The sequence below is a fragment of the Sinocyclocheilus grahami genome, unplaced genomic scaffold, assembly GCF_001515645.1.
Source record: "Sinocyclocheilus grahami isolate Dianchi unplaced genomic scaffold, SAMN03320097.WGS_v1.1 scaffold738.1, whole genome shotgun sequence".
Classification (NCBI taxonomy): domain Eukaryota; kingdom Metazoa; phylum Chordata; class Actinopteri; order Cypriniformes; family Cyprinidae; genus Sinocyclocheilus; species Sinocyclocheilus grahami.
The window spans coordinates 321,060-348,333 of NW_015505917.1; the positions used below are offsets into that span (position 1 = coordinate 321,060).

A 27,274-nucleotide genomic window follows, 5' to 3' on the forward strand; every position below is an offset into this window, starting at 1 on the left:
TGTGTACAGTGCAACAGCAAAGAGCTTTTTTACATTTTAGAGAAGCCAAGTTGCGATACCAAACAGGACCACATGGAGATGCCAAAAAAACCCTAAACCAGGGGTGTCCAAACTCGGTCCTGGAGGGCCAGTGTCCAGAAGACGGCATCTTACAACAATCACAGATTGAGCTGATTCTGACGTTAAGTTTGGGATTTAGGGAGGAACGAATGTGCACCGCTGTGAAGGGAAAGAAGTGAAGAAACGCAGCTAATTTTTAATAGCTTTACCTCATGTCTTCTTTTGTATAATCCTTAGAAGCCAAAATCAAAATAAAAAAATACAATTAGTGTAATAAAACAGCCATAGGCCTAAAGTGTAAGCAGATGTTTGAATGTTTAGTTCTCTCTTCTATCATAATTAAACAGGGCTTTCATGTTGCGCGTGCTGAAGCTCCTCCGCGTGAGCGCGATCTCGCTTCTGAATTGCGAATAGCAAAAATGCATCATAGACCAATGTTTGAAAAACGACTCTGGTGAGATAGAATTTGCAAGATAATGTATATATAGCAATAATAAATGTATGTGTGTTTTATTAATTTCTCCAGTACCGATAGCAGAACCGTTAACGTCAGAGCTTATCAATACTCCGGTTTTTCATAATTTAGCCTCGGTACCGATTAAATACCGAGTTTCGGTACCCATCCCTAGCGATCAGTGCGTCAAGAGCACTCATGACATATGACAGAGCTCGTGTTTAAAAGCGAAACATTGGAATTAATAATTAACTTAAAATGCAACACGAATCTCTGTTCTCTCTGCAATCTCTGATGTAATCAGCCTGGTTTCCTTTATATTAGCGCTGTTTTGGACGGATTGTTTGAATGCATTCGCTTACTGGATCATTGGACTGAAAATTTTCCTGGAGTTTAGCAGCTTAAAATTATCTAATCGCAAGCAGAGAAGCAAAATTGGGTTAAAGGGTTAGAATAGAAATTGTGCTTCAGTAATTTTGCGTTAACTGCGTAAAATTATTTTAACGCATTAAGGATTGTAAAATTAATCACATGCGTTAACACGTTAACGATGACAGCCCTAATATATATATATATGTAGGTAGGTATGTATACGCACGCACGCACGCACGCGCACACACACATACACACACACACATACACACATACATACATACACACATACATTGCTCAAAAAAATAAAGGAACACTTTGAAAATACATCAGATCAGGGAAAAATATCATGCTGGATATCTATACTGATATGGACTGGGTAATGTGTTAAGAATGAAAGGATGCCACATCGTTTGATGGAAATGAAAATTATCAACCTACAGAGGGCTGAATTCAAAGACACCCCGAAAATCAAAGTGAAAAAATTATGCAGCAGCCTTGTCCATTTTGCTGAAATTTCATTGCAGCAACTCAAAATGATACTCAGTAGATTGTATGGCCCCCACGTGCTTGTATGCAAGCCTGACAATGTCGGGGCATGCTCCTAATGAGATGACGGATGTAGTCCTGGGGCATTTCCTCCCAGATCTGGACCTGGGCAGCATTTCTCAAAAGCATCGTAAGCTTAAGTACATCGTAGACCCACTGAAACCAATCGAGCTACGATCAACTTAAGCTTACGATGCTTTTGGGAAACGCAGCCCAGGGCATTACTGAGCTCCTGGACAGTCTGTGGTGCAACCTGGCGGCGTTGGATGGACCAAAACAAAATGTCCCAGAGTTGTTCTATTAGATTTAGGTCAGGCGAGCGTGGGGGGCATTCAATGGTATCAATTCCTTCATCCACCAGGAACTGCCTGCATATTCTCGACACATTAGGCTGGGCATTGTCGTGCACCAGGAGGAACCCAGGACCCAGGATTTCATCCCGATACCTAATGGCAGTCAGGGTGCCATTGTCTAGCCCAGTGGTTCCCAAACCTGTCCTGGAGGCCCCCCTGCCCTGCACCTTTTGTATGTCTCCCTTATCTAACACACCTGATTACACTCATCAGCTCGTTAGTAGAGACTGCAATAACTAAATTGGGTGTGTCTGATTAGGGGGACATACAAAATGCGCAGGGGGTCCTCCAGGACAGGTTTGGGAACTACTGGTCTAGCCTGTAGAGGTCTGTGTGTCCCTCCATGGATATGCCTCCCTAGACCATCACTGACACACCACCAAACTGGTCATGCTGAACGATGTTACAGGCAGCATAACGTTTTCCACGGCTTCTCCAGACCCTTTCACTTCTGTCACATGTACTTGGGGTGAACCTGCTCTTATCTGTGAAAAGCACAGGGTGCCAGTGGCGGACCTGCAAATTCTGGTGTTCAATGGCAAATGCCAATCGAGCTCCACGGTGCCGGGCAGTGAGCACAGGGCCCATAAGAGGACATCGGGCCCTCAGGCCACCCTCATGAAGTCTGTTTCTGATTGTTTGGTCAGTGACATTCACACCAGTGGCCTGCTGGAGGTCATTTTGTAGGGCTCTGGCAGCTCTCATCCTGTTCCTCACACAAAGGAGCAGATACCGGTCCTGCTGATGGGTTAAGGACATTCTACCACCCTGTCCAGCTCTCCTAGAGTAACTGCCTGCCTCCTGGAATCTCCTCCATGCTCTTGAGACTGTGCTGGGAGACACAGCAAACCTTCTGGCAATGGTACATATTGATGTGCCATCCTGGAGGAGTTGGACTGCCTGTGCAACCTCTGTAGGGTCTAGAGCTGTGTATTGGCAAGAATATGGCGATACTATACGTATCACGATACAGGGGTTGCGATACGATATGTTGCGATACATTGCCATACTGTAAGCAAAGCGATATATTGGGATATTTCTTATTTTAGGAATAGGATATATTTTTAGAAAAGCTGTCATAAAGAACACACCACCATATGCAAACCTTAGCAATAAATAAATAAAATAAATATAAATTATTTAACCAGAACACAGTGGGATCTGCATTTACAATAATCAGTCCCTTTAACATTCAACGTTATTAAACCACTTTTTGTGCAGTACGGGTCAAGGGGGGAAAATTAAAGTGCTTGCAGGATCCTTTAGTTAATGTATAATATGCATTTTATAAAAAAGACCATATATATTTTTAGACCCTGCTTTAAAGGTTTTTAAAGGTTCACATTTTAAGTTTACAGTTGTAACATACAATGTCATAACATTTTGATCTGAACAAAAGAATTACATCTGCTTAATATCAATGAAAAATAAAGTGCTTGCAGGATTTCTAAAGAAAACAAAACTATTTAAAAACAATAAAATACAGTAAATACAGATTTTAAACCTTCTCAGAACCTTTCCACTTGGATTTCACAGTTTTTCAGTTTGTATTTATGTTCCGCGTGGAATCGCGGAGACTGTGATGCGAGCACCGCCCCAACTGCACAAAATGCCCCCACCACGAGAGAAAGCTGCAGCCGTGCGGCGACCCTACTGCCCGCCGTGCCCCACACGAAGGGCCTTTCACACTGGACAGGTCATTTTGGAGGTCAAGGGCGGTTTGTTGCTGTGCCTACCAAAGCGCACGCGCAGCGGCGCACACCGTCAGTGAGCTTGTGCGCGTGCCGCGGTCAAAGTTCAAAATAGTTAAACTTTTGCCGCTTCGCTCTGTGACGTTTACCCGTGCGGCCAATAGAAACAGGGCATCCAAATGAAGCTCCTTCGCAAGCCTTCGACCTGAGAGTTTCATGCACCCACAGCCTCTTCTTCCTTGCTGCTCTCTTTCTTCTTCTAGGGCTAGTGCTATCGCTCACTTCTTAGCATGGGACAGATACATATTTTACTGCTGACCGAAATGTGAAACAACAAATAACTAGATGTATAGAACTCCCGCTAAACGTTTTGAAAACTCCACCTACTTCACTCTGGCCAGCTTAGCATGAATCGCTTTGTATCTGAAGGGCTGCGCTGAACCCAGCGGCCAAACAGTCAGAAAAGATGATTAGGGGAAAAAATCCACCAGTAAAACCATTCATGTTTTGGGGGTCATCTCATTGTTGCCCATCTAGTGCCAGTAGCTCCTCACTGCAGAACACAAGATCCAGGGGGCGTGGTTGGATCCACATCTAGGGGGTGGAGATTGGTAGGTTTAGGGGTGGAGATGGGTGGGTTTAGGGATCAGGGGGTGGGGGAGGGGAGGTTTAGGTATATGTAATGTGGGAGGAGTTGGATCTGGATCCAACCACGCCCCCTGGATATTGTGTTCTGCAGTGAGGACCATCTCTCGAGTGCACCTGTTGTTAATTTCATTAACACCAAAGCAGCTGAAACTGATTAACAACCCCCTCTGCTACTTAACTGACCAGATGAATATCCCAGTAGTTTAATTGACTTGATGCTATACTCTGATTAAAAAGTGTTCCTTTAATTTTTTTGAGCAGTGTATATATATATATATATGTATGTGTGTGTGTGTGTGTGTGTGTGTGTGTTTTACTATAGTACTATGTTTTTTGTTATATTACATTTAGATATTACTACATATTAGTCATATTTCTTGCCTTAGATCTTCTCTTTTATGCATCATTTAGGACAATTTCATTAAAACCACTTGCTTTTTACATAAAAGCAAGACCTTTGAGTTTCTGTGTGTATCTGATAATACTTTTTGTTGTTGTTCCTCATGTTCCTCTTGAGCAAATTTGAAATTGAAAATAAGTGCTAGAGTGCTTTGCATTCACAGTTGCACAATGGCTTGAACCACCGTACACAAGTTTCAGTTCAAATGTTCCAGAGCTGCTCTGTGTTTAAGCCTGTGACTGAAATACACGTTTGGAATTTAAAGTGCACAAAGATCCTGGCTATGCCATTCACGATTAGATCAAATCATTGTGATCAGATGATTATGTACTAATCGCAACAGGCTTTACTGCAAACAAGCTACACCACTTACTCTAAACCTTTTGCAAAGCCTCAGCAAGTCAACCTACAATGGCTTTATATAACAGGCGCACACAAAGGCAGGTTGGTTTTAGCTGTGGACCCTGCTAATGACACAAGCCCGTGTGGATGCTGTGGGGTCTGGGATCTCCCCGTTTCATCTCTCCGCTCTCATCTCTCTAGCACATCTGAGTCAGTCTACTGATGTTTGCTCCTGCGGTGGAGATGACATTTGTTTGAGAACTGCTGCCACCTTATCAGGCAGACAAGAGTGACTAACATGTTGCTCTGCATAATACTGAAGCTGTCAATATATTTGGTTTACTGACGTGTGCTCTGTTTCAAAACCTAGTAAACTGACTATGTAAGCAGCTGCCTTGTAAGGGAACATCCTAACTGTCATAAGTGACCATTTGGAATGCTATATGTTGGAAGTAACTACAATTGTGCTACACAAATAGCATTTTGGACTCACACTCTACTGTATATAATTCATTTCAATAGAGTTTGATTTTAGCATGTTGCTAAGCTAACAGCAATACTGCTTAAAAATGCATAGTACAGTACACAATTGGGTAAAATAATACTTTATATTACTCTGAACAGTTTTTAGTAATACTTTTTGTTGTTAAAATGTAACTTTGCATTATTTAGAGTTAACATTTCTATCATTTCCTCAGCTATCTTGGTTGTACATTACCATTGAAAGGTTTGGGGTCAGTATGATGTTTTCAACATCAATAACAATAATAAATATTTCTTGATTAGCAAATAATAGAATGATTTGTGAAGTATCATGTGACATTGAAAACTAGAGTAATGACTGCTGAAAAACAAGAACTTTGTCATCACAGAAATTATTTTAAGTTGTAATATTTCATAATATTACTGTTTTTACTGTATTTTTAATCAAACAAATACAGCTTTGATGAGCATGTGAGACTCAAATGAGTTAGGTAGCAGCGTAAGTTACAGTACCTGCTTTTTAAAAACAGCCTTGTTTTTCTTGATTATGTATTATGTAGTATACAGGCCAGGAGACTCATCATCCGGTTTTCAGGTTCCAGCTTGTAAATGTTCATTTTGATGCCTCATACGTATCTCATGCAACAATTATGAAGTATTGATGTGTTCATTGATTGTCTAGGTAGCACATACTCTTCCAGTATGATGCAGTAATACACAGCTGTTTGGAGCAGGTATAGCAATGATTGCTCGAGCTTTGTTTGAGGCAGTTCTGTTGTCTCTTGGTTCACCACGTTTAGTCTGCCGTGATCAGAAATTCCATTTACCCTCCGACACTTCTGGAAACCTTGTTTTTTCCCCAGAGCGCCTCTGCCAGGCACGAAATCTCTTTAGCTTTCCACAGTGATGACAGGTTCAGAGGACAAAACCACAGCACCTGCCCCCTCCTTTATACACACACACACACACACACACACACACACACACACACACACACACACCCATGCTAATATAGGAAAGCCTCACCATGCACATTGATTTTCAGTCTTCAGTCGTCATTGCTGTGGTAGAATCGGCGCCAGGTTATCGACATATGTATGTTAAGATTACATGTTTGTAATGTATGGTGAAGTTATTAGTTTTCAGCATGATGATCAAACTTGTTATGCAGTTCTACTTATTACATGTATTTAAATGACTTTAATATTTTTTTTTTACTGTTGATACAAAATAATATGATTTTTTAGGATGAATAATAATAATAATAGGATCAATTTTTTATTAGTTTTTAGTTTAAGGGTACAGGATTTGTATTTTATTCTTACTGGCACAAAATGTAAAATCTTACACAGTCTTACCCTAACTAAATATATTGACAGAGAGAGAAACCTATTTATTTATTTAAAGGAACAGTTCACCCAAAAATGAAAATTCTGTCATTAATTACTCACCCTCATTCCAAAACTGTAAAACCTTCATTCATCTACATGCAGTTCTACTTATTACATGTATTTAAATGACTTAAAAACTTTTTTTTACTGTTGATACAAAATAATATGATTTTTTATAAGATAAATAATAAGAATACAGGATTTGTATTTTATTCCTACTGGCACAAAATTTTAAATCTTACACAGTCTTACCCTAACTAAATATATTGACAGATGGCGCGTTTCCATTACAGATTTGCGCAAAACTTTGGCAATATTTTCTGAATGTCGATAAAAAAGTATTGCGAAATGACGGCGTTTCCATTAACCAATGTTATGCGGCTAAAACGTAACCTTTTGCCTCTCGCGATAAGTCATGGCAATGGATTTTGGTGGGATTTTGACGGATTTTGGCTATATTTATTCAAAGGAGGCTTATGCATGAATCTTTACAGAAGCAGCAAAGAGAGCCGCTTCAGAAACGTGCGTGGCGCGGCTGGAATAAACCATAGACTGTATAAAAACATTAACACAAACATTGAGTGGCCGTAATCAGCTTCAGTGACCGTATCAGAGCCACACTGCACCGCAGACGTGTGCAATGTAAATTGTCTAAGTATTAATAGTAGGGAAAGCCCCTTATACTGGAGCGTGGCCACTTATGAAGTATTTCTTGATGGTTATAGTACACTGAAGAATGATCATATGACTTTTTACATACGCCATGTGACCTGTAAATGCGAAAAAGCCGTTTCCATTGCAGTTTTGCGAATTAATCCTTTTTTGCATTGCCTGAAAAACCACCTCATGCGAGCGTAATAACATTTTTGCGATATATGGCCATTTTTGCGAAATTGACGCGTTTCCATGAGGCATATTTTCAATTTGCAACGCGCCTAGAGAGAGAAACCTATCTATTTATTTAAAGGGACAGTTCACCCAAAAATGAAAATTTATGTCATTAATTACTCACCCTCATTCCAAAACTGTAAGACCTTCATTCATCTTCGGAACACAAATACATTTTTGACCGCAACACAACTACCACGTTCAAGGCCCAGAAAGGTAGTAAGGACATTGTTAAAATAGTCAATGTGGCATCAGCGGTTCAGTCGTGTGCGTCGTAGTACTCTTGTGAACGGGCGGCAGAGACTGACATGGAAGAGAAGAAATTATTGAATAAAGTTATTTTTGTTTTCTTTGCACACAAAAAGTATTCTCGTAGATTCATAACATTACGTTTGAAGCACTGATGTCACATGGACTATTTTAATGATGTCCTTACTACCTTTCTGGGCCTTGAACGTGTCAGTTGTGTTACTGTCTATGCAGGGTCAGAAAGCATTCAGATTTCATAAAAAATATCTTAATCTGTGTTCCGAAGATGAACGAAGGTCTTATGGGTTTGCAACGACATGATGGTGAGTAATCAATGACAAAGTTTTATTTTTGGGTGAACTATCCCTTTAAATGTGGGTATGACAACTTATGAGCACAACTGTATATATTTTAGTTTTCCAGTGTTTTAAATTGATAAACAGCGAGTGGTAGCAGTCCATTGGAATAAAAATATTTGCACGGGTTGTTCTCTTTCGACAGATAATGATCTTCCCTTGAGGCTGCGATTGTGAGAATCTTTTCTCCTGCCTGTGAAATATGCTCATGCGACGATAATGATGGTTTGTTGATTGAAGCTCCCCAAGAGAAAGCTGCATGATAGTGCTGGAATATTGCACGAATGGAATAGTGTTCTTGCCTGCATTTTAAACGCAGCACCTTTATAGATATAAAGAATCAAAGGTTGCCAGAGCGGTCTGTATTGTTGTGCAACCAGGTTGCATCGCAGCAAAATTGGCCTTTTGTTTTCCTTTTTTTCTCATTAACTTTTATTTATGAGAGGCCCGTGGCCTGCGACAGGGATTATCTTTTTTCACAGCAAGAGACCAGATCAAGGGATAACCTATTTGCAAGTCTATATATGCTGCATTACAGCAGGAGATGAATTGCTTTGGAGATACGGGGCTTTACCCAGGGTGCTGAGCAAGGCTGCTTGTGAAACAAATATTGTGAATGTCTATTGACCGTGCAGGACAAAATGTGAGAGAGAGGGATGTGAATTTACGATTGGGACTTTTATTTATAGCGTTCAGCATAGTTGGTCTTCTGCTAATGAATATTTCTGATGGAAGGCACTTTCCTTATAAACAGATGTAAAGACTGATTTATTTAAATGGGAAACTGTGTGTTTTCTTCTATTTTATATCGTGGCTGGCTAATTCTTGAACTGACATTTTGAAGCTATTAAAGAAATGGTTCACCCAAAAATAAAAATTTGCTAAGAAATAACTCACCCTCATACCGTGCAAGATGTAGATGAGTTTGTTTCTTCATCGGAACAGATTTTGAGATATTAACACCAATTGACCCTCTACAGTGAATGGGTGCCATCAGAATGAGAATCCAAACAGCTAAAAAAAAAAGCGACTCAATCCATGAACTAAAGAGGTCTCAGTTAAAAAGCTCTTATCTGAATCAGTAGAGAAATATTCACTGATCAAGCACCATTTGCAAGTGAAAACAGTCCAAAACAGTTCTAAACAAAAATGTTGGTGGATTTTGATGTGAGAGGACAACAGGGGATGGACGTTTCACTATGGGTTTTGGATTAATATTTTGGCCAGAAGTGATAGTTGAAAGTTAAATCTTAATGATGGATTTGACAGACATACAGCTTTTTGCTTCACAAGATGTTAATTGATGGGCTTGAAGTCATGTGGATTACTTGAGGATTGTTGTGATGTTTTTTATCAGCTGTCTGGTCTCTCATTCTGACGGCACCCATTCACTGCAGAGGATCCGTTGGTGAGCATGTGATGTAAAGCTAAATTTCTCCAAATCTGTTCCAATTAAAATAAACTCATCAAAATCTTGGATGAAATGAGGGTAGGTACATTTTTATTTTTGGTCGAACTATTCCTTAAAGATACAGTACCTGTGGTTGATCTGTGATGCAGAGTTGGTAAAAATTCAAAATTAAAGAATTGGCTTAATTTCAGATCATGAGTTGGAATTTGTTTCAAATTGGCCGCAGCACACATGATTTTCATTTGGAATGACATGAAAAGGCATCCAAGCTATTTTAAATAGTCTACTTGTTAGACATTTTTATATTGTACTTAAGTGTAATTTAGTACTATTGAAACAATAAACACAGCCAGCAATACGAATTTTAATTTTGACATACAACAGCATCAGGCTGCTTTTAGTTAACTATAATATAAAATATTATAGTAGTAAATAAAAATATACATAAGTATCCTTAGTAATTTATATCTTGATGTTGAACGTCGTTTGAAGAGTTTGGGGTAGTGAGCGTTTTGGGAATTGAGATGTCCTTGAAATGAAGGTTAATTTGAATTGAGTATACATTTTAATAGAAGACTTTAAATACTAATTAACATCAGATTTCTATTATGTCTGGATGAAAATGTGATGTTCTATGAAATATGCCATATACAGTAACATGTTTTGTGGTCAAATTTGTGCTATGAATGTGCTGAGAAATAATTACATTTTAATATAAAATTGTTTTAATTCTACTCAAATTCTCATTTGAATAATAGTTTTACATCATGTTTGTTTCAAATTCAGTTCAAGTTTAGAAATTGAGTTGAAATTAAAAAGACATTTTCAATTCATTTCTGAATAATGCTCAAGTCTGCTGTGATTTTAAACATCAATGTGAGATCAATTCCCTTCATTTTAGTGTTCATTATGTTTATTTCACACAGTATGAGTTTTTAACAGTTGTTGGAGCCCTTTGATCAGATGGCTGGTAATCGTCTTATGGTGACATACTGTTTGTATGAAAACTCCTCTCTTTTTCCTCTAAGGACAGATTTTATCTGTGAAATCCAGCAGAGCAAAGCGGCCTGTGGGTGCTTTTAATATTTTAAAGATGAGGTTTAATGACACCATAGGGCTGGGGAGGAGAAGACATGCTCAGTAAAGACCAGTGAGACTCTGCTTTGAGCCTGTTGTCATCTTCCTCTGGGGAAACTTCTGTTAATTTATTTCTGCTCTATTTCTCTCACAAATCAATTAAGTCCACATGCATTCCACGTTGAGCTTGTGCATATACATGCCCTTAATATGAATCTAGATTATGTGCGCTGCATGCGTGTGTGTAGGCAGTGCCATTAGGTACACTGTAGAACAAGATGTCATGCTAAACCTCAAATATTACAGTCTGAAGCAAAAGGGGCATGTGGATTTTGAATAGAGCTTTCAAAAAAGGCATTTATTTACAAATATGTTTACATTGTTATTATGTATATGTATGTATGTATTTATCTGTCTGTGTATCTGTGTGTAGTGGTCGACTGATATTGGCTTTTTGACAGCCGATGCCTATGCCAATTTCTTAGAGAGCAGGGTGGCCGATGGCTGATATAAAGCCAATACTGTATATATAATTTTTATTTATTCTAATTAATATTTAAGAAATTAAGTAATTTGAAAATGATAAATGTGTAAAATAAACATACTTATTTAGATGACAACTACTTGATTCTGTAATCCTATTACAGTATTTTTCACAAATAAAGAAATATTTAAAAATATATATAAATAAAAAGGAAGTAAGCACGCGATCATGCAGGATACAAATGCACACTTTATCAGATCTCACAGCTGGATCCAACTAAGTCTGCAAGGTTTGTGAAATTAAATGTTTATTAGTCATTCAAAGATTTGTTTAAATTATATAAATGCATATTTGCTGAATGCTGATGGTAAACGAGAAAGTATTATGTTTGCCTTTCTGTTACTAACAATATAAAAGCAATAGTTCTGATCTGGTCTAAATCTGAATAGGTCTAAACCTGATTTTTAGACAGACTTCTATCCCTATTAGAAAGAACTGTTAAACTGTTATCTATCTATCTGTCTGTGTCTGTCTCTCTGTCTCTCTGTCTGTCTGTCCGTTGTATGTTATGTAATACAATTAATAATAATCCTCTTGCATGCTATAATTTCTTTGTTTATTTTAGTTGTTTATTTATTTTTACATTTTGTTTTTATTTATATTTATTTTCGCATGTGTTATGTAATAAAATTAATAGTAATTGATCCAAAGACTGCTTGCATGCTTAACAAACAAGAAAGTGTTTGTGTGTGATTATTTATTTTGTGTATGTTATGTAATAAAATTAATAACAGTCCCCTTGCAGGCTAAACAAACAAGAAAACTTTTATTTATTTATTCATGTATGTATGTACTGTATGTATGTATGTATGGATTTATTGTATGTTATGCAATAAAATTTGTAATAGTCCCCTTGCCTGCTAAACAGACAAGGAAATATTTATTTATTTATTTATTTAGTCATGTGTTAGGTAATAAAATGAATAATACTTGTTCCAATCTCTGCTTGCATGGTAAACAAACAAGAAAATGTGTGTTTGTTTGTTTGTTGATAAATTCATTTGTTTTAGTATTTTGTAATTTGTTTTAAGATATTCCTTTTTTTAAATGTATATATTTGTTTTTTGGTCAGGTGTTATGTTGCCCCCACTGAAAACATTGGTGCTAGTTTTATTGTTGTTGATTTAGTGCTCTTTGAATGCTGGTGTCCCTTGACGCACATTACTGTCATGGTCAGTCTCCTCTTCTATCAGCACGCAGGGGGAAATAGCACAGTTAACTCCAATAGATATGCTTTCCCTTGCTCCTCTCTCGTCCTCTCTCTCTCTCTCTCTCTCTCTCATAGCCATGTTTAATCTGCAAAGCAAATGGCTTCGGCTGCTGCAGGGCCTTGACTTAATCAGCTGTTGATATTTCTCTCTCTCACTCTCCACAAGCAGCGGAGACAAACCAACCTGTCAGAAAAAGCGACACATGAACACACCGCCACAGATGACATTAAAAATGAGTTTAGTGTCGTATTTGTCCCTGTTTGTCTCGTCAGAAGCAGTGAGGTTGGAGCGCGTGTGTATCTTTAATTGGACATGTCTGCTTCAGATCCGCACTTTGAGCTCAGCCAGGCAGAGGGAGAGGTCGTGATGAGAGCCTCAGATGCTGCATCCTCGTAAGAGGACACAGTTTGCTGGAATAATAACACTCTCAAGATTACATTTGGATTGCCATTACTTCTTACTGTGCAGCATTCAGTCGGTCTTTACAGTGTGGCCTGTGTCTTCTCTCCCATCGGCCACCTGCTTATTTACTGGGACTTTATCGTTATTGTTTTCAATTGCTTCAATTTTCTTTTTACTTGGTTTATTCTGTTCAACACCCTGTAATAATTTGGCACAATCCAAATTCTGCAAATACCGCCACCTGCTATTCAGGAACATGCATTTTCTGTGGGAAAAAGAGTTTGGATTGTAATGTTTGATGGGAATCGTACCTCACGATTAGATTTTGAGGGAGTCACAATCCGATTTCCGTAATGATTCTAAAATACATTTAAATTGTGACTTCAAGTTTCACAGCTATAGTTTTTGGGTGTTATAAAATAAAGTCGTTTGACTCCAAGTTGATTTTTTTTTTTTGAGTGAAACAAAAACATGCGAGCAGTGTAGTCTAATTTTCAACGTTACTCTTATGAGTCAATTCATTTGAGTGATTTAATAACATGAAACACAGCTAGTGTAGTTTAACTCCTGAACAAGTGACTCTGAGCTGTTTTTTTATTTTCTTTGTGAATAAAAAGAATAGAATTAAAAAGTAGTTGGCATAGCTGTATTGACTAGTTTATTTGAGAACAGGTATGTAAAGATACACATAATGTCTGTAATAGTTTAGAAATTATGCAAACATGTAAACACTAACATGTAAACACACCTTTCAAAAATCTACAATTTTCACATTTATTTATGTTTATTTACTTTACTCATTTACTTACTGACTTACAGTACTTACTCTTCCTTGCCAGAATATAATTTTTAAGTTCCCAGTCACCACCTTCATTTTTGATCATATTCAGAGATCTTTCATCTTGTCCCCCAGAATATTTAGTTGTATGAATATATAAACCGTGAATAAATATATCAAAAGGAAGAACAGAGCCTTTGTTTAAAAAACAACTAGCTTCATTCATTCATCTTTTTTTAAATCAACATTTGAATGTGGGCAAGTTCCATCAAAGAAACAATATTTTGAACCAAAAGAAAATTGCATTTCTGTTGAAGTCTGAATCCATCAAAACCTCCAAATCTTGCACAGCATCAATATTTTTCACTGTAACGGCTGTTTTGATTCATATGCGGCAGAATGTTGGTGATCATGTTAGCTTACTTGTCTGTGAGCAACTTTCCCTTTGAAAAAAATATACAAAAATGTATTTGAAATACATTTATTTTGTGCGACATATACTACAAATACATGTACATATTTATGTGCGTAAAGGGTTAGTTCACCCAAAAATTTAAATTCTGTCATTAATTACTCACCCTCGTGTTGTTCGAAACCCATAAGACCTTTGTTCATCTTCGGTAGTTACCTTGCTGTCTATGGGAGGGTCAGAAAGCCCTCATATTTCATCAAAAATATCTTAAATTGTGTTCCGAAGATGAACGAAGGTCGTACGGGTTTGGAACAACAAAAGGGTGAGTAATTAATGACAGAATTGTCATTTTTGGGTGAACTAACCCTTTAATAAAAATACCCTGCAATTGTACTTGTGGTACTTAAAGTCTGCTAAATTGGAAGAACTACTTTTGTGCTTAATGCACTTTAATTGTGTAGAGTTGAGGTCCAACTTAAAGACATACTGAAGTATATTTAATTGTGATTATAAATCGATTATTTTAGTAATCGAGTATTCTACAGATTATTCCATCGAGTAATCGGATAAGTAATTTTTCTTTATTAAAGAGCAATACTAAATATGCAAGAGATAAGATAGATCTCTTAAAATAAACAACTAATTTGTTTTCTTTTTAGAAAAATTAAGATTTTTATTGCTGAAATTGCATACATTAATAACCGTGACAACTAAACCCATTTAATGCATTTAATTGCCAAATTACATTCAAAATGCAAATACAAATATATCAATAAAAAATTAAATAAATAAAAATTCAAAAATCAATTTCACATTACTTTAAAAAAGGTAAACAGTTCAAACTAAAACTAAGGCATAAATCAAAATAATAGTAATAAAAATAATAATAATACCTAAACATTGCATTTATGTCGTGCAACTTAACTTTCAAGTTTCAGCCTAACTAAAGCTCTGGCATGACATAAGCCTTTACTGTCTTCTTGGAAGGCTTTGTGGCTTTTGTGGGAGGCAAAAATCAGTGGACAGGAAGGTAACTTGGAACAAGAACAAGAGACCATACACAATTTTTAACAACCCAGTCTCATAAAAATACATACCTCTGCGTACATTTCTGCAACATCGTTTTTACGTACCTTACTGCACGTTTAGCCGCAGTTTCAAAGAGAAATGTCCACTGAGTGGCGCTAAAACACGGGTTCAATACGTCAACCCTGGCACGTTTTTATTACGGTGATATAGGTACATATTGCTGTGTTTTTATTACGTTTCTTCAGGTACTTATTGCGCCGATTCAGAATTCGCTAAAAGTGAATGCTCTATCGTGTTGGAAATATGCCCTACACCAAACCCAACCCTAAACCTACCCGATAGTGTTAACAAATGCATAACTGATATAAAAACACATTTTTTGATGCAACCGTGCCATTTTAACTTCCTTATATGCAGATTTGAATTGTTTTGTTGAACCGTAGTTATACGGAATTCGAACCAGAGCTCCTCGCCTCTCAGGTACGTCTCCGTACTCTGTGAGCTACTGAACAAACCTATCGTCTATGAAAACCCATTGATATGAAGCTGTATATGTGCGGTGCTAACACTTAAAAGCATCAGTTTTCAAATTTTCAAGTCACAACATAATACTCTTCAAGTAATTGTGCGAAAATGACGCTTTATTAATCGAAACTCTGTAAATCATACTCCGTGTGAAAATAATTTAAAAGGTGTCGGAGTTTTACTGCCTCTAGTGTTAATTTTTTGGAAACTGCAGTGATATGTACTTATTGGTACGTATTTCGGTTCACAGCAGTGATAGAAATTAATCTGTTCCAATAAATTTAAATTGATTTTTACATTTTATGGGCATTTTTACCTTTATAAAGCCTTTTTTTCTAAAAGTGTGCATCATCTTTTGAGTCAAATTCTTACATTTAATCAGTCAATTAGAATAAAAGACATTTGGGCTGTTACCAAACAAATTATATCAGTATCAAAATTCATCTTTGCAATGCAGAGGAAACACAGAAGCTGCATGGGATAAATTTCCCACACAAAGGAACATGAATGCATTTAACCTGCAGTTACAAATGCATAAATAATATTTTGTTATTTTAAACATAAAACATTGAATACTGATATTAAAATTATTTTAAAAACGAAAATATACTTTAAATGTGAAATAAAAACCGCCAGCAGGTGGCAGCAAGTCACTGTTAAGAAGTGAGTCATTGCGATTGAACCGAATCATTTAAACGGTTGATTCATTCAGGAACGAAACGCCGTCATGTTGCACAGAGACGCAAAACAGCGCTGTGGCTGTGTTTGGAATTTTTTTGTTGGCAAAATAAAGCAAAAACAGGCAATGTAATGTCTAAAACGTAAGTCATAATATTACCTTCTTGTTTATTGAACTGTTGAATAAAAACAAATTCTCGAAAAACAAATTATTTTTTGTATTCGAGTTACTTGAGGTATTCAAGGAATCGTTTCAGCCCTAATTGCAAGTATACTTTAGGGCTGCCACTAACAACTATTTTTATTTCGATTAATCTTTCGACTAATTTATCGATTAATCTAAACGATTAATTACCCCCCCCCCCCCCCCCAATTAATAAAGATTACAGAATCTCACAAAACATGTCCAGGAATGGCAGAGTAATATTTCACCCCCCCCCCCCCAAAAAAAAAATAAACAATTTTAAAGAACATTTTATTAAACTTGCAACTTTGCCATTCAGTAGTGTATCATAAAAAAGTATAAATGTAAACAAGCCATTGACGAAATGTAAAACTAAGAGTAAAAATGTAAACAAACTAGGGATGCAACGATGTATCGGCCGCCGATATTTATCGGCCAATTATTCCTCAATTTACAACCATCGGCATATCGGCTATATAAGGAAAAAGGCCGATATAACAAACCGATGGTTTATTAATTAACTGCGTGAAGGCACTGAGCTGTATAATGTCTGTTGCATAATCCTAGCGCTGCTGTCTGCACTTTAATGCTAATCAAATAACAAAAGACAAAAGATTGCACACTCTTCTTGACTAAATAACTTATGTAACTTTCATAAGTGTAGCAGACCTCATCTGAATGATGACCAAAACTTTACTGATGTTTTATTAAGTTTATTGCGTCCTTTTTTACTCCAAATAAATCACCATAAGAGCTAAACAAAACACAGCAAGAGAAGTGCACATTAAACTCTCTCTCTCAGTTGCATTATCATCAAAATACAGCGAATTACAACTAACAGTAAACAAATATATACAGATCTCATGCCTTTTCGGGGGGTGCTTAATAAACTGACAAATTTTAAATCCGAAGAACTGCGTGCTTTCATAACACATATAACGTTAGGTCCGATGTAGACTAGAAAACCCGTCAAAATAAGAGTCCCACCGTAGTAAAGGAGATCTCATACATATTTAAACTTACAGAAAAATTTTAATGTATACAAAAACAAATTAGAAGATTAATCATAATAAAGTCTGTTACAATAAAGAAGGATCAATATGTATTTAATTTATACAGTGAAGTGTTATTTTACATTTGTTTACTTTATTTCTGTACCTGAAAACTGTTAAATCTACCTAAAAAGCACTGTTTATTTAATATGTATCTTTGTTCTGTTGTATTTATGTAGGCCTGCTGAAAGTTAAATGGATCCAATCCATGTTCGTTAGAAATGATTTGATGATGCAGCAATAAAACTGCTAGTATAATTTAATGCAGGTGTTTTTGAAATTTGCTAATTTAAAACATGATCAAAATACTATCTATTTTGATGCCAAAATTTCAAATAAGAGAGGAAGTGACAAATATCGGTCTCGGAATCGGCCAATAAGTGTTTGTTAAAATCGGTATTGGCCCCAAAAAATCCTATCGGTGCATCCCTAAAACAACCCTAATAAAAATGAAATAAAAAGAAAATAAATTTTATTATTTTTAAATATAATAATAATAATAGTCTGAGAAAGTAAGCGTGTTCTTAATGTCAATATATCCACATGTTCTGGGCTTCTGTTCATTACAGCTGTGAGTGCAACTACAAAGGGGGGAAAAAAATTTTGAGTTTTCAGATTAAATAAATGTAATGTTTAGAGTCCACTAGAATCAAGTATTAAAATTGTATTATTAAAAGTTTTTATTATAAAAAATTAAAGTATTAAAGTTACTCTTAGAAATGTGTAAACAGGGGGCGCTAGCGAGCCATGGGTCGATAAGTCGCACTCCTCTACAGCTCCCGCAAAAATAAAAGATAAATTGACATTTTGAAGGACTATATCTGCATAAAAAGTTTCATTTAAACTATAGTTAGTTTAAGTTTGTTACATACTTATTGGTGATAAGATGAACGAGTTCGAAGCAACAAACCTCAAGAGGAAAAAAGCAGTGCGAAGCAGGCATCATTCCACCAAGCTCTCCTGACGACGCTGGGCCGCTGGACGAGGTTTCGCAACGATCAACAGATGCTACTATTCTGGAGGCCATTAACTCGTTACGTTCCGATCTACGAGCTACCAAGGTAGAAATATGCCAGACGATCGACACTCGGATTGAAGAAATGGCTTCTACTATAAGAGGGGAAATCTCCGCTCTTAAATCAGAAACACAGGCGGCTACTCAGGCCCTGCAAGCTACTACAGCGCAACATGGCTCTACCCTCGCAGATCTAGAGGAATCGGCCACACATTCATCGGATGCTATATCCAAGCTTCAATCAGAGGTGAAACGCCTATGCTCAGAAGTGAATGCGCTGACAGATAAGTGTATGGATCTAGAGGGACGATCTAGAAGACAAAATGTGCGGATTGTCAGTCTAAAAGAGGGGGCCGAGCGGGGCAAGGAGATGAACACATTTGTTTCTGAGCTTCTGAAAGAGGTGCTGTCCATGGATGAATACCCGCTTGTAGATTGTGCACACAGGGAGCTGCGTACGCGGCCGAATGATACCAACCCGCCGCGTTCACTCATAGTGCGACTCCACTATTTTCGGGACGTGACAACTATCCTCAGGAAAGCTGCAGAACGACGGGACCTAATCTACAATGGCCAAAAGATCCGTATATTTCCGGATTTTACTCCTGAAGTGGCAAAGCGCAGAGCAGCCTTCAATAGAGCAAGAGAATTACTCCGTGACAAGCCAGGGGTGCGGTATGGAACATTATTCCCAGCAAAGTTGAGAGTAACTTTCAATGGCACAGAGACCGTGTTCACTGATGCGAGAAAAGCCGAAGAGTTCGCCAAGCTGCACTTTGGTACTGGCCGGAAGGATGCTGACGGTAGTGGTTGATACTAACAATGGCGCTCTGGGTAATAAATAACAGGACAATGGTTTAATGGTCAGGTTTAAGGACTTTTTTTGCCTTCATTCAAAGGTATGTGCTTCTTCGCAGAGATTACCTTCTAGGTTGTTTAATATTCTGGTGGCTGTTCACACCAGTTTTTCATCAATTATAATATACTGTATATAACGAATAGAATATGTTAAATAGCATATTTCTAATAAGTTCAAGTGTTCAAAATGTTAATTCCAGATTTCAGAATACATGTTATTTGTGGGGCTGTTTTAGGCTTCTACTGTTAGAAGTTTTAGAAAGGGAAGTAGTGATTGTTCATGTCTGTTTATTGTTTTGTTTTTTGCCTGTTTTTTCTTTCTTGTTACTTCCTTAGCGGGGTCGCGCCTTACTCTGAAGGGTTCTAGGTATAGGCAAGACATCGGGTGTGTTAAGGGGTGGGTAATGTCGGGAATTTCATATTGTCTGTCAAATTATTTCACACAATGGTATATGCAGTAGCTGGGTATGTACCTGCGCTATGCAGAATAACATAATGCAATCTGAGAAGGGGAGACAATTTACTGTGGTCACTTGGAATGTTAAAGGACTGAATCAACCAGTCAAAAGGGGTAAGGTGCTGGCACATTTAAAATCGCTATCAAGTGATATAATTTTTCTTCAAGAAACGCACCTAAATAAAAATGAATATATTAAGCTAAGGTGTAGGTGGATTGGTCAAATGTACCATGCTACATGCGCAGTTAGGTCAAGAGGAGTGGCTATTCTCTTCAGAAAAGGCACACCGTTTATTCATAAGTCAATTATTGCGGATAAAGAGGGCAGGTACTTAATAATAGTTGGAGAACTGTACTCCCTACCCATAACATTGGTAAATATTTATGGACCTAATACGGACTCGCCCTCATTTTATAAACATGTTTTCGCTCAGATCCCTGACATTTTGCATACTAATTTACTTGTTGTGGGTGATCTAAATTTAGTTTTGGATCCATATTTAAATCGTTCATCTTCTCGCAGAGCTCCTCCTTCAAATTCCAGTATTTTTCTGAAAGAATATTGTAATAACTCTAATCTGTTTGATATTTGGAGAATTTTTAATCCACGGGACAGAGCATACTCTTTTCATTCTAATGTGCATAATGTATATACACGAATAGATTACTTCTTGGTAGATGCTAAATTGATGCCACTCACTAGTAAAGTTGTATATCATGACATAGTGATCTCAGATCATGCTCCTCTCTCATTTTCTTTTAACGTGTCTAGCATGCCTCAATGTGATAGGATATGGAGACTTGACCCACGTTTTGAATTTGGTGTCAAACCCCACAAGCTGCTGGCAAGACAAATTAGAAAAATAGAAAGTGATCTGACCATAAGTAAAGTCAAGTCAGAAAATGGTGACATTTTAACATCACATAATGAAATCAATGAGAGATTCAAACAATTCTACGAAGAATTATACTCTTCTAGGTCCTCAAATGATGATCTAGTTGTCAAAAACTTCTTGGACAGTTGTGAGCTTCCCACCTTAGTCCATGAAGATTGTAATGCCCTCAATGCTGAGCTCTCGGTTTCAGAAATATTAGATACTATCAAGACAATGAAATGTGGGAAAGCCCCTGGCCCAGACGGCTATTCCAGTGAGTTTTATAAAGAATTTGGCGATCTGCTGTCACCTCATCTATTCAAAATGTACACTCAAGCATATAATGTTGGCAGGTTACCTCCCACTTTAAATGAAGCCATCATAACAGTCTTACCTAAGAAAGGGAAGGATCCAGTAGAAGTAAGTAGCTATAGGCCAATATCACTTTTGCCATGTGACCAAAAAATCCTGGCTAAGGCGTTATCTATTAGACTTAGTTCTGTAATGGACAAACTTATTCATCCCGATCAGACAGGGTGTATTCCTAATAGGCACTCGTTTTCAAATCTCAGACGTCTTTTCAATATAATTTACTCTCAAAACACACACATAGATGATCTGGTCATTGTTTCTCTTGATGCAGAGAAAGCTTTTGACCAGTTAGAATGGTCTTATCTTTTCGCAGCTCTAAGAAAATTTGAAATTGGCGATAACTTTGAAAAGTGGATAAGAATTCTCTATCACAAGCCATGTGCAAGGATTCTTACTAATAGAATTCTTTCTCCTCCTTTCTGTCTATATAGAGGTTCTAGACAGGGTTGTTCACTATCCCCTCTACTCTTTGCCCTGGCCCTTGAGCCCCTTGCACAGTCTATTCGCTCTAACCCCAACATACATGGATATAGCACAAAGAATACAGTAAGCAAAATATCATTATATGCTGATGATATCCTGTTATGTATCACTAAACCTCAGGCTACTATTTCAATAATAGTAGAAACGGTCCGTCATTACAGTACATTTTCAGGTTACAGGGTCAACTGGTCTAAGAGTGAATTAATGCCTATAAAGGTCAGAGATATTTCCGCTCTCCAAACCTTCCCATTTAAAATAACGCAATATAAACTTACATATTTAGGAATTGATGTCACAAAAGATTTTCAGTCATTATTTAAAGCTAATTTCCCCCCTTTACTGACTAAACTGCAAAATAATATTCAGTTCTGGAGATCCCTGCCTATTTCTTTAATAGGAAGGGTTAATATTATTAAAATGATCTTTCTCCCACAAATTCTTTATCTTTTTCAAAACATCCCAATATTTTTACCAAAGATTTTTTTTATACAATTAGATTCCATTATTATACACTTTTTGTGGGATTATAAAGCCCATAGAATAAGTAAAGCACACCTTTTCGTATTTGGAAGCAGATCAAATCTAAATTTGCAATAAAGCCATTGTCTTTTTTTTACCAATCAGCGGGAACCCTTCATTTATCCCTTCTACTATGGATGCTGCTTTTACAAAATGGAGGGACTTAGGTCTTCAGACTATTGGAAACCTATTCATAGATGGCACTTTTGCCTCCTTTAGACAGCTACAGGATCAATATGGTTTGCATGCAAGTAACTTTTTTAGATATTTGCAGATTAGGGATTACGTAAGAAAGTACATACCCTGTCTTAACGAGGCTACTCCTGCTAGTTTGGATGATCTCTTGGGCCTTGGAGGTGGGGTCAGTCATCTGCTATCTTTACTGTACAACTCATTGTTGTCAAAGAACTTACCTTCTACATACAACATGTCCACGTGTTCTTGTCTACTAATAATAAAATATTATAATTAATAATACATTTTTGTAAAAATACATATAGCAATGAGGCAATAATAATTAGTTCAAATAAAGTATCAAAAGATTATGTAATTAATCAATAAATAATTTTAATTATTTTTAAACGGGTTTAATATATCATGCAGCCTTGGAAAACAGTCTAGTAATGTGTTTTATGGATTCTCGTCCGTGAAATGCACCACTTCCGGTATTTAAAGATTTAAACACAGAAATGTGTAAACAACAGATTTAAACAGACATCTCCAGCATGATGAAAGAAATGAACAGAGGACTTCAGTAGTGAAACTCCAAATGAAATCCAAATTTCTATGAAATCCTTTTTTAAAGCAAAAGTAAAGTGCAACATAGAGTGCAAGAAGCAAGTGTCCATCTCATAGTCCATATCACTGAAATCAAAGTTCAGTATTATAGTGTAAGAATTACAACATGTCCACGTGTTCTTGTCTACTAATAATAAAATATTATAATTAATAATACATTTTTGTAAAAATACATATAGCAATGAGGCAATAATAATTAGTTCAAATAAAGTATCAAAAGCAAGAAATCATATGGTTTTATTGAACAAAAATGTACAGTACGCATTACAACAAAGGCCTGCAGGGGGCGCCAACGGCCTGACGATTGTTTTTACACATTACTGTGCGATCTAAAACTTGTTTAATATTGACCAAACATCATTTAATTCAAATGTCCACTTAATCTTTAATATTTGGCCATTTCCTTACGACAGAAATGCTATAGCCACTGTAATTTAATGAATATGTGGACATCAAAACGTGTCAACTCGGAGTGAGGGTTTGAGCTTTTATTTTGAAACCGCGAGATGATGTATTCTCCTTTGTTTGCGTGGATTTATAAATAATTTACCTTACAAATCTGATGAAATGGCGCATGTTGCGTTCCCAGATGAACGTTTTAATAAACCCAAACTCACAACAACATGCAGAGATGGCGTTTGAGCCACTCCACACACATGTAAATGATAACAGTTCCTGTGGAACAGCATTTACTGTGAACGGAGCCGCTGTGAGACGCACGTACGTAACCTACACGCCTATAACTGCATCGCATATAATTATTTAATTAAATCGTAGCATTTGTGAATTCACAGTTATGCTTAATTATGCTTAATTATTTTTAAACGGGTTTAATATATCATGCAGCCTTGGAAAACAGTCTAGTAATGTGTTTTATGGATTCTCGTCCGTGAAATGCACCACTTCCGGTATTTAGCCGGTTAATCGACGTGAGCAAAATGAAGTCGAGGATTTTTAAAAATCGAATAGAATCGACGAATCGCGACAGCCCTAGTATACTTCAGGAACACTTTAAATATTTTGTATTTGAAGGCTTAGCCTGTATTATACAGAGATCATACAATCCTTATTAACAGTGATATTAAAACACATTTTAGGCATAATATTAAGAAATGTGCATTGTGCAATAAACACTCCAAATAAACTTTAATTATAATTTTATATTAATAAGTCTTATGTGATATGTCAATAAAAATGTTAATGGATTTGAACTGTACTTAGTATGAAATAAAAAAAAAAAATTTTTTTAATTATGGCATAGGTTTTTTTTGTTAATGGCAGAGAAAGAGTTAAAATACTATACAACATACTATAAATCATTATGCAGAACTGCAACCAAAATTGCTATTGTTCATGATTCCAATGCTTGTTAACCAATAGATAAAAAATAGTTTGTCAGATTCAGCCTGACTCCATCCTCAATCACTAATGCCCTCAATTACATTTTTTGCAGCATTGCACACTAAATTGCACTCTGTATCTGTAATGTTATGTCCTTCAAATGCTTTTTCAATAAACAGAATTATTAATAATACTTTTATCATTCCGATTCGGAATTTTTTGTGAGCCAGAATCGCTTGAGAACGACTCCGTGAATGGATTTCTTTCCCTCCCACTCCTAGTTTGATCATAAGTCCCCGCAATCCATGTCATGTCCTCCCTCTCTGTCTTTCTCTCCAGCTCATAACCTCATTGCCTTTCTTTTCCTTCTCCCAGTCTGTCGCTGTTGATTTCACACCCCCTCTCATTTAGTGTTAGTGTTTTCATATCTGAGACATGGACATTAGTGCGTAATGACAGTAAGTCTTGATGCCTAAAGAACTGATTGCTCCAGTCCTGTCATATCAAAGACACAAAGGAGTCTTAAGTAAATAAATCAGGCTATTCTGCTCTAGCCTACACAGAGAGCATCCCGTCAGCGAGCTCTGAAGGTCTGGGGTGAACACTTTTTATTTCTCTCATCTCTTTTGAAGTTAGAGATCGGAGACTGGACATGAAGATTTAGACATCTCATCAGCAACACCACATTTCTGCACATAACTAAAGCTGGCTTTACAGGCTCTGTGTAAAGGGGTGATTCCAGTGGCTGTTGTTTTGATCTGTTTTCCTCTGGCTTGGCCTGAAGGAGAGTGTCATTAATGCTCTAACAGTGGAGTGTGTTTATTCGGCGCTTTTAGCGGAACTTTCCCCATTTACTCAAATGCTGACCATGGTGAATGTAAATAGCCATTATTCAGAACTAGCAGACACGTAACTTGTCAAATTAATGCTAAACCTGCTTTTTAGACCATTTTTGGACTATTAGGCTCAACAGTAAAGATGGCCAGATGGCCCAGGGCCAGTGTGAAAGCGTTTCAGGCTAGTTGACAAAACTGTCACTCGCCCTTTTGGGTCATGTACTGTACATGTACTTGTTTGTATAAATATCGAACTGGTTTAAGGTATACATTTTTATGAATTGAGAGAATTTGGCAGGGCAGATAAAAGCCAGAAAAAAATCCTAATTGATTGACTGCTATTTATGAGCCAACATAAATAGCAGAAACTACTGTCAATCAATCGATCAATCAACAAACAAATAAATAAATGTCTTACTTGACTACTAAAAGACAACATGAAATCAAGTTTGACCCTATTAACTTTCATAATGTCCCTAGTGTTGAGCATGATTCTTCACTGCATGTTAAACAATGTTTATATTCATAATGGTTCATCAAAATGTAATCACATTCTCTGTAATCAAGTACTTCTATTGTTGACCACTAATACCATGTCCTTACAATAATATTTATAACTTGATTTCACCTCCTACCAACCAATTTCCTGATGAAATCAAGTCACAGTATGCTGTTAAATGCATCAAATTATGAGTGTTAAATGTGTTGCATGCATTTTTGAGGTTGCAATATGAAAAAAAATTATATTCTATTCAATTCTGTTCTATTCAGTCCCACTTTATATTAAGTGGCCTTAACTATGTACTAGGAGTGAATAATTTTATTTAATGGTAATGGTATATCACAGTATAGTTTTAAATAATGTCTTTATGGTATAAAAATGTTTGATACCATGGAAATTTCATAATTCGGTAACACTTTACAATAAGGTTCATTAGTTAACATTAGTTAACTACTTTAGTTAACATGAGCTAAGCATGAACAATAGTTCTACAGCATTTATTAATCTTAGTTAATGTTAACTTCAACATTTACTAATTTATTATTAAAATCAAAAGTTGTGCTTGTTAGCATTAATTAATGCACTGTGAACTAACATGAACTAACTATGAACACCTGTATTTTCATTAACTAACATTAACAAAGATTAATAAATACTGTAATAAATGTATTGTTCATTGTTGGTTCATGCACTGGCTACCAGTAGCTGCTCGCATTAAATTCAAGGCATTAATGTTTGCCTACAAAACCACCGCTGGCTCTGCACCAATTTACCTAAATTCACTACTTCAGAGTTATGTGCCCTCTAGAAGCTTGCATTCTGCAAGTGAACGGCATATTATTGTGCCATCTCAAAGAGGCACAAAATCACTTTCAGGGACTTTTTCATTAACTGTTCCCTCCTGGTGGAATGACCTGCCCGACTCAATCCGAGCAGCTGAGTCCTTAACCCTCTGGGGTGGAGGGTGTTTTGGGGCCTGGAAAAGTTTTGACATGCCCTGACATTTGTGCTTTTTTCAGTTGCTTACAAACATTTGAATGTCTAAAGTTTAATAACACTGTAATCAGCACAAACTGGGCTACAATAATATGTGAGCAGCATGTATGTACGTGATTGTGTTTTTGAGAAAACAACAGTTATGCGTGTTTAGTGAAAAACTACAATTTTAAAGTCACTGAAATAAGGCCATAAAACACATACAGAACATTTGATCGCAAGACTTTTGAGAACTGGATCTTGAAGTCTAGAGTTTTTGCTTCAAAATTATGTGAAAATCATCTTACTCACTCATTCACAGAAAACAATATATTGATTTAAATTTTCTAAGGCACTTTTTGTGTAGAAAAGGTATATGCGAGTAGGCGTGAATGATCATGAATAATACTGTGATTCACACCTGAGAAGACAAAGGCCCACATAATGAGCTACATAATGAGCTGTCAGGTGTGTGACTGAGAGGGGATTGCTACAAGAACACACAAAAAAACTTCCTGGTGTTGTGGGACATATATGCAGTGAGAAAGAAACTGCTTCAAGAAACGACTAAAAACACTTTTACTTTACTTGACCCTCTAACTCTAGCACTTTCTATTCTATTTTAATTCTACTTTATCTATATTTATCTTCTTTGTGTGTGTGTGTGTGTGTGTGTGTGTGTGTGTGTGTGTGTGCGTGTATAT

The 27,274-nt window shown here is 36.7% G+C and overlaps 1 protein-coding gene across 1 annotated transcript in view; it reads left to right on the forward strand.

Annotated features, from left to right (window-relative positions):
* The window catches only part of nrxn2a (neurexin 2a), a 401,294-nt gene that overhangs the window by 107,954 nt on the left and 266,066 nt on the right, over positions 1–27,274 (forward strand). Inside the window, exon 7 of the mRNA XM_016244908.1 lies at positions 5,925–5,939. Coding sequence (XP_016100394.1) covers positions 5,925–5,939 — 15 coding nt within the window. The remainder of the gene's footprint in view (positions 1–5,924; positions 5,940–27,274) is intronic.